The 9,277-nt window shown below is 41.7% G+C and overlaps 1 protein-coding gene across 1 annotated transcript; it reads right to left on the bottom strand.

The window, feature by feature from the left end:
- Nucleotides 1-636: 636 nt before the first annotated feature.
- LOC141693548 (tetrahydroberberine oxidase-like) lies at nucleotides 637-2,344 on the bottom strand. Its single transcript, XM_074498688.1, has one exon. The coding sequence runs from the start codon at nucleotides 2,306-2,308 to the stop codon at nucleotides 713-715; it is 1,596 nt and encodes a 531-aa protein (XP_074354789.1). The 5' UTR covers nucleotides 2,309-2,344; the 3' UTR covers nucleotides 637-712.
- Nucleotides 2,345-9,277: the final 6,933 nt, after the last annotated feature.

Raw genomic sequence — 9,277 nt, forward strand, 5'->3', positions numbered from 1 at the left:
ATCTTTAACTTCTAAAAGCACCTGTGAAGCTGAATATAGGGCTCTATTGTGAAGTCATTTGGCTTAAGAGTCTTTTAACCGAATTGGGTGTTCACATTCCTAAATATATTGCTTTGTATTGTGATAACAAAGCAACTCTTGACTTAGCTGATAATCCTATATATCATGCGAGAACGAAACACATAAAACTGGATTGTCATTTTATTCGTAAAAAGATTCGCACTGGTTTGATTGAAGTCTTCCAGGTTTCTTCCAAAGACAATACTGCTGACATTCTCACTTAAGGTTTGGGCAAAGTTTCACACTGGTCTTGCGCTTCCAAGTTGGGTCTGACATTTTTTTCTCCGTCTTCGCTTTGTGGGGGGCTTACTGCAGTCGCTGCTTATTCTGATTTGTGTAATAGAAGTCGAAATTTCGGTGGTGTTTTGATCAGACCTACTACAGTTAAAGGGGGGGCTGATGAGACTAATGACTTTGACCTCGGTCAAGGGTTAATTAGTAATAAATTGGAGATACCATTTATCCAAACAAGATCTTATACTTATAACAGATTCAGTTAGAGAGAATGCTAGTTTTACTAGAATAGATACATTTCATTTGATATAGTATTGCAATATACTTGGTGTTCGTCTATCTTTAGCAATACATACATGTTTGCACATATCGATTCACTAGAAGTTAATAATTTTATCCTAATTGATCCTACTTCTGATCATTTTCGAATAGTGATAGGAGGAATACTTTGCTCATGTCTGAAAAAGTTATCAGGATCCACCACAGTTTTGATTTTAACCAACCTGTCAAAATTATTCTTGAAGTAGCGTCTTCCCCATCTACTTGCCTGTTGGTAGCTTGTGGTGCCTTTGAGATTGTTAGTACCCATCGTCAGGTCGACATAATTGACATATGCACTTCTTGGATTCTTGGTTACATACGGAGTCAAATATTTTGCTAAACTTTTAATCCACTCCATGCGTTCAGCTTCATCTGCATCAGTTTCCGCGAACCTGTTAAACTTAAACAAGGTTCCAGCTCGGTAGGGAAATGGAAGTGCCGATTCTGAAATTTCATCCATTCTGCCTCCATAAGGTGTGAACTGTAAAGTTGCTTTTAGCGGAGGAAGTTTGTACATCATTTCCCACAAACCTTCTAGACCTTTTACAGGAATTGGTACTTGAGTGTAGTCATTATTTGATTTGAATGCGGGTCTAGGTAGAACTGTAATGTTCAGTAAGATTTCGGGAGGGGTGAACAATTCAAAACCTGAGAAGTAAACCATTGCCTGGAGCCAGCTTACTTCAAAACAATCTTCTCTTACCACGCCAAGCTCTGGGAACTGTTGTTGCATCACGGAAAGCATCTTATTAGCGCTACCTAGGTATAAGGCTTCGAATAAGAAGATCATGGTTCTCTTGTCCGATCGACTACTGGCATTGCTCACGATACTCTGTCCATCGGCCTTGATAACCAAGTCCTTAGGGAGTTTAGGTGCAACAGATTGGTATCGATGAAAAATTGATGTGAGATTTTGTTCGACCGTTCTGTAGACTTTGTAAACCGTCACGGTCTTGGGAACAGCAAGTAATCTTACTTTCCAGGATACAACAACTCCAAAGCTTCCACCACCACCTCCTCTAATAGCCCAGAACCAATCTTCCCCCATTGATTTCCTGTCTAGAATTCTTCCATTTGAATCAATCAAACGAGCATCAATCACGTGATCAGCTGCAAGTCCGTATTTTCGCATCATCATGCCATAACCCCCTCCACTTAAAATTCCGCCAACACCCACATTCCCAAATAAACCAGATGGAAACCCAAGCATACCACTTGTCTCCCCAATCTTGTAATAAAGCTCTCCATTAGTTAAACCCGAACCAATCCAGGCAGTATTGGTTTTAGTGTCAGCACTGAATGATTTGAAATAGGCAAGATCGAGTATGACGAATGGGAGTGGGGAAACATAAGAAAGTCCCTCGAAACTATGGCCACCGCTTCGAATTCTCATATCCAAATTATGTTTCTTAGAGCAATAAATCACAGATTGGACATGCGATTCGCTCACTGCCCTAATAATGACTAGAGGTTTAGGCGTATCAGGCTTAGCAAAACGCAAATTGTTTATGGAGTATTGCAATGTTTGTGTGAAGTTGTGGCTTTTTCGGGTGTACACGAATTCCGATATGTCACGAGAGTGATGGTTGAGGCACTGAAGGAAGTTGTGTGTAGGATCAGCAGCTGATGATGTGCATGAAAATGTTAACAAAAGTAGAAGACCTGTAATTGAAGTAGTCCCACTGATCTTCATATCTGGAATTTGGTTTAGTAGTAGTAAGGGTTTATATGATAGTATTGGTAGTATTTGATATCTCATAGAATGCGATGATTGCTTTCTATTTATAGGTTTCAGCTTTAGGAGTAAATGGCTGCACGGAGAGACAGTTGAATGTATAGAACAGTTGACATATTCGACATACGTTAAATACAGATTTTATTTAAACTACATGCATAAATATCTTGTGAAAAGGTAAAGGACTCGTTAAAGTAACTCTCAAGATGTAACGTACTTAAATTAAACTCAGACCATGTATTAGACCATACACGCTAAGCGTTAGTATTTCTTACCCATCGTTCAGCTAATTTTTAATATTTAGTTTGGAACTTAAATATTGGACGTCTAGAACTCATGGAAACTTACTCCCTCCGTTGTTACATTTAAAAAAAACACATATTAAAAAAAATTAATTGTTTATTTTATTTTCCATGTTTATCCCTAATTATTACATTTAAGAGTAAGTTATCCGTGTCTAAATTTAATATAAAATCAAACATTGAAACTAGATATATAAGTATATAGATGTAAAATAACACTATAGAAATGCATTGAAATGGAAAATATCATAACTATTTAGGAACAATTATTTTATAAACGTAATAAATATTTAGGGATGAAGGGAGTATTTTATACTCATTTATAAAATAAGTGCATTAATTAATTTATTTATTTTACTAAGTAAACGTATGCACATTCAATTATAGAACAGTTGACCTTTTTTAGGGTTTACTAAGTAAATGTTATATATACATTTTTATAAGTATTTTAAACTGTAGAAAGAACTAAAAGTTAAATAGAATATTAAATTGAATTTTTTTTCTGCACCTCTCTAGCTATTTTAATATGAATATTTTATAGGGTTAATTGTACTTTGCACCCTACTACTATGTTTCAAAAACAAATTTGTACGAGAACTTTAGGAAATTCAGTTTGCACCCTCATACTTCAATTTTGAGATTCATTATTTACCCATTTTCAGAATTTTGTTGAATTCGGTAGGGGTACAACCGGAAATTCAACAATATACTTAATCAAAATAAAATTTAGCTTGTTCAAATATTATTAAAAATTGTATATTATTTTATAGCAACTATGATAGGGATAAATAAATTATGCTTGTATAATTAAATACTGCACTAATTGTACAAGCTGTGGACTGCTAGGCCCAATAAAAAGATATATGATACTCAGACCAGAAAGGTTAAGCCTGATGGACCAGATCAGGCCTGATGGAATAAAAAAGGCCCAAAAGCCCTGATTATTAATTAATTTCATAATTAATTAATAAGGGACAAATCAGATGTTGAAAAGAGTCCCGATAAGGATATAAATCCTTGGAGATTAGCCTCAAGGGGACCTAAAAGGATAAGGAATCAGTTTCCTACTATCTAGGACTCCAAAGTCCATTCTAATTATGAGACTTGCCCACCGAGTCTCCTATACCAAGTCCAATTCAAGGACTCCCAACATCTATATAAGGGGTCTCACCCCCACCAATCAGAACTACGTTTTTTGGCTTGATTCTCTAATTCACAGAGATACGTAGGCATCTCGTAAAGGCAGATTGAGTCACGAAACACGAGAGCAGCCATTAAAGGCCTTGAGCTCCTGAATCTTAGTATTAAATACAGCAAGTAATAACCTTAGTTTTTTATCCATAACATTTGGCGCCGTCTGTGGGAAAAGCAACAACAACCATGGCGAGAACATGGAGAACAATTGGAGCTCTAGAGGAAGGAACACCATCAGAGACAACCCAGGTGATTTCATCAACCGTGGAGGTTCCTCCCCATTCAACTTATGCATCTACTCAGGGGGAAGCCCAGACAGGGGCAACTCAACCTCAGCCACAAGGGACAACTCCCCCGACTATTCAAGGTACGAATCCTCAAGTTCAACAAGTACATATACCTGTGAATTCTCGACCCGTCGGGTATGAATATTCAACTGTTGTTACTACTAACCCCCCTTATGGGATGCCCCTTCGCCCTGAGGTTGGAGGAAGCGGATATGCTGGGCGAGGCGAAGCACGAGGGCAGTCACCCCCTATATACGAGGTTTGGGTCCTATTCCTGAGGATCGGGAATTTTCTGGTCCTTATACTGAGAGAGACTCCGAATCTTCGGATGATGAAGTGGCCCCAAGAAGGAGGCGTCCTGGAAAAGAGCCAATGGCCGATGGAAGGCAACCCCCCCCCAAAGCACCCCAGGGGCGAATCCCCAAGAAGTGCAGGAAAGGATCAGGGCTCATGAGGCTGAAATCCAAAGGCTGAGGCGTGATTTGGAGGCTCACCAGGCCACCAGACCCCAGATACCTCCTAGGGGGAGAAATCCTCCTCCTGTCATAGACCTGGATGGTCCGGTAAGAAGAAGGGTTGTTGTCCCAAGAACTGATCCAAGCAATCTCCTTCCCCTTGGAGATCCTGATGATCCAACTCCACCCTTCACAGAAGAGATAATGAATGCCCATATCTCAAGGAAATTCAAGATGCCCACTATCAAAGCCTATGATGGCACGGGAGACCCCGCAAATCATGTTAGGACATTCTCTAATGCACTGCTGCTGCAACCCGTGAATGATTCTATAAAGTGTCGGGCCTTCCCTCAAACCCTGTCGGGTATGGCTCAAAGATGGTACAGTCGCCTGCCCCCAAACTCTATTGGATCGTTCAGAGAATTAAGTCAGGCTTTTATTAAGCAATTCATCAGTGGAAGAGTCCATGAGAAAAGTTCAGCATCCCTTATGAGTCTTGTGCAGGGAGCTAAGGAATCCTTGAGAGATTACCTGAATCGTTTTACAAAGGAGGCTTTAAAAGTCCCGGACCTTGATGATAAGGTAGCCATGATAGCACTACAACAAGGAACCAGGGATGAGTTTTTCAAGATGTCCTTGGCCAAACGTCCCCCTGAAAACATGTTGCAACTCCAAGAGAGGGCAGGGAAGTATATCAAGGTGGAAGAAAGCATGAGGAAGACCGTAGTAAGTAATGAGCCCACTGGAGGCAAGAAGCGAAAAACTGATTTAGAATATATTGCAAAGGACAAATATCCTAGAACCGAACAAAACCCTGATTCAACCCCCAAGAAGGGAGGACCTGGGCAAAAGTTCACTGAATACGCTAAGCTTAATGCTCCTAGAAGTCAGATTTTGATGGAGATTGAGAAAGACAGAGATGTTCGCTGGCCTAAGCCCTTGAAGGCCGATCCCGCCAAGCTAGATAAGAGCAAGTATTGCAGGTTTCACAAAGATGTTGGCCATGACACCGATGAGTGTAGGCAATTGAAAGATGAAATTGAGTTCCTCATTCGAAAAGGAAGATTGAACAAATACACTGGAGAAGGAGGGGATAGGAATAATAATGGAAGGAAGAACTTTGAGGATCGTAGGAGGGACCAAGACGATCAGGGGCGAAACCCCCAGCCTAGAGGACCAGTTATAAACACCATTTATGGAGGGCCGAAACCTCGAGGGCCTGTGATAAACACAATCTTTGGAGGTCCAACTGCTGCTGGATTGTCCAAAAATTCCAGAAAGGCATATACTAGAGAGGTTATGCATATTGTTGGAGAAGCCCCGAAGAGGGCCCGAACAGAAGTAACATTGGCTTTTGATGATTCCGACCTAGAGGGTGTGAAGTTTCCCCATGACGACCCGCTGGTCATAACACCAATAATAGGAAATAGCCCGGTTAAGAGGGTCCTTGTGGATAATGGTGCTTCTGTGGATATCTTGCTCCACGACACCTTTCTAAGGATGGGGTATAACGACTCCCAGTTAACAACAACCGACATGCCGATATATGGATTTGCTGGAGTAGAATATCCTGTGGAAGGGATAATCAAATTGCCAACCACCATAGGTACGGAGCCAAGGCAAGCAACACAGATGCTGGATTTCATGGTGGTAAAGGCTAGTTCAACTTATAATGCTATCATGGGGAGAACAGGGATACATGCCTTCAAGGCAGTCCCCTCTTCCTACCATTCAGTCATGAAGTTTCCCACCCGAAACGGGATTGGAGAAGAGAGAGGAGATCAAAAAATGGCTAGAAGCTGTTATGTGGCCTCTTTGAGGGCAGATGGAGTCGGGGGCCAGGTTCTTCCTATTGAAGATATGGATGTTCGAGAAAATGATGAGAATAGAGGAAGGCCAGCAGAAGAATTGGTTTCGGTTCCTTTAGACCCCGAGAATCCTGAGAGGATGACTTTCATTGGAGCCACATTAGAGGAGCCCCTTAGAGGGAAGTTAGTGAAATTTTTGCAAGAAAATAGTGATGTGTTGGATGGTCAGCAGCTGATATGCCAGGCATAGACCCGGAGTTAATTACTCACAAGCTAAACGTAGATCCAAGCCGGAAGACAGTGAAACAAAAGAAAAGAAATTTTGCCCCGGAAAGACAAGAGGCTATAAAGCAGGAAGTGGAAAAGCTCTTAGAGGCTGGTTTCATTGAGGAGATTCAATTTCCGGAGTGGTTAGCAAACCCTGTAATGGTGAAGAAGGCTAATGGAAAGTGGAGGATGTGTATAGACTTCACCGATCTGAATGATGCATGCCCCAAAGACTGTTTTCCGCTGCCTAGAATTGATACTTTGATTGATGCCACCGCTGGACATGAGATGCTGAGTTTCATGGATGGGTTTAGCGGATACAACCAGATCAAAATGCATAAGGATGACATTCCAAAGGTATCATTTATCACTGACTTTGGTGTTTATTGTTATCTTGTTATGGCGTTTGGTCTCAAGAATACAGGAGCCACCTATCAAAGGTTGGTGAATAGAATTTTTAAGGATCTTATTGGTAAGACTATGGAAGTCTATTTTTGATGACATGTTAGTCAAGAGTCTAGTAAAGACTGATCATATAGCCCATTTAAGGGAAGCTTTTGAGGTCCTGAGGTACCACAAGATGATGTTGAATCCGACGAAGTGTGCTTTCGGAGTAGGATCTGGAAAATTCTTGGAACTGATGGTCTCAAAGAGGGGAATTGAGGCTAACCCGGATAAGATAAAGGCGATCCTGGACATGGAACCACAAAAACTGTTAAGGATGTTCAGAAGCTTACAGGAAGGGTTGCTGCGCTAGGACGATTCATCTCCAAGTCGGGGGAAAAGTGTTTGTCATTCTTCAAATCGCTAAAGAGCATCAAAGACTTTGTATGGAATGAGGAAAACCAGAAGGCATTTGAAGAGTTAAAGAAGTATATGGCCCAGGCCCCGTTGTTGGCCAAGCCAGTTCTGAGTGAAATTTTAGTCTTGTACTTGGCTGTTTCAGAGAGCGCCTTGAGCGCGGTTTTGGTTAAGGAAGAACTGAAAGTCCAGAAACCCGTATACTATGTCAGCAAAATTTTGCATGGTGCTGAGTTGAATTATTCAACTATAGAGAAATTTACTTTAGCCTTGGTAATGGCTTCAAGAAAGCTGCGTCCTTATTTTCAAGCTCACCAGATTGAAGTGCTAACAAATCAGCCACTGAGAAATATCATTCACAGTCCCAAGGCAAGTGGGAGACTGATTAAGTGGGCAATAGAGTTGGGAGAGTTTGATCTCAAGTATAAGCCACGTACGGCTATAAAAGCCCAGGCACTAGCTGACTTCGTGGTGGAATGTACCATACCCAACCAAGAAGTCGGGGGGCAGGAAGATACCATACCTCAAGACAAGGGAGTCGACAATGGGGACAGGAAGAAGAATGACAAGGAGAAAGAATATTGGGTTCTCTATTTTGATGGAGCATCAAAAACAAATTCCAGTGGAGCAGGGTTGGTTTTGCAAAGCCCTGATGGGTTCTTAATTGAGTATGCGATGAAGCTAGATTTTCCAACCACAAACAATGAGGCAGAGTATGAAGCCCTAATAGCTGGCCTTGGTCTAGCTGGGACACTTAGAGTCAAAAACTTAAAGGTCCGTGGAGACTCGAAGCTGATCATATCCCAGGTAAAGGGAGAATTTGAGGCAAGGGATGATACGATGGCTAAGTATGTCTGCCTAGTAAGGGCTGTGATGACCCAATTTAATGAGTGCCATGTTGAACACATTCCAAGGGAAGAAAATGTTAAGGCAGATGCGCTATCAAAGTTCGCTTCGTCTGAGATTGAAGAAAGTTCAGGAAGTGTGTACTTCCGTGTTTTGAAGACACGAAGCATAGATGTTAAGCTGCTGGCTCCCATAGGCTTGGGGACATCATGGATTGATCCCATCAAGGCTCACATTCAGACCGGTTGGTTGCCAAGTGATGCAACTGAAGCACGGAAGTTAACTGTTCGGGCACTAAGGTACTCTTTGATAGATGGGATTCTTTACAAAAGATCTTTCGTGGTTCCCTACTTGAGGTGTCTCAGGCCCGATGAGGCACGCTTGGCTCTTGAAGAAGTGCATGAAGGTATTTGTGGACAACACTTGGGGGGCAGGTCCTTGGCTCACAAGATAACTCGTTTAGGCTTCTATTGGCCAGAAATGATGGCTGATGCCAAAGAATATGTGAAGAAGTGTGATCGCTGTCAGAAGCATGCACCAGTTGTTAAACAACCCCCCGAGATGCTGACCTCTATCAACTCGCCTATTCCCTTTGCCATGTGGGGGATGGATATTCTAGGGCCTTTTCCTATGGCCACGGCACAAAGGAAATTTCTGATTGTAGCCATTGATTATTTCACCAAGTGGATCGAAGCCAAACCTTTGGCCAAAATCACAACTAAGCAGGTTGCACAATTCCTGTGGGAAAACATTATGTGCCGATATGGAATTCCCCGTATCCTCGTCACTGACAATGGAACACAATTCAACAATGAGGAATTCAAGAAGTATTGTGAAGAAAATGAAATTGAGTTACGATTCACCTCTGTGGCTCACCCGCAAGCCAATGGGCAAGCAGAGGTAGCAAATCGGATAATCCTGGATGGACTAAAAAAGAGGATCGAGAAGTCAAGAAATAATTGGGTGG

Source organism: Apium graveolens, chromosome 10 (assembly GCF_009905375.1).
Source record: "Apium graveolens cultivar Ventura chromosome 10, ASM990537v1, whole genome shotgun sequence".
NCBI classification, from domain to species: Eukaryota; Viridiplantae; Streptophyta; class Magnoliopsida; order Apiales; family Apiaceae; genus Apium; species Apium graveolens.

What these genes read in the sequence shown, in the direction of transcription:
- LOC141693548 (XM_074498688.1), bottom strand. Translation starts at nt 2,308, where the DNA reads ATGAAGATCAGTGGGACTACTTCAATTACAGGTCTTCTACTTTTGTTA.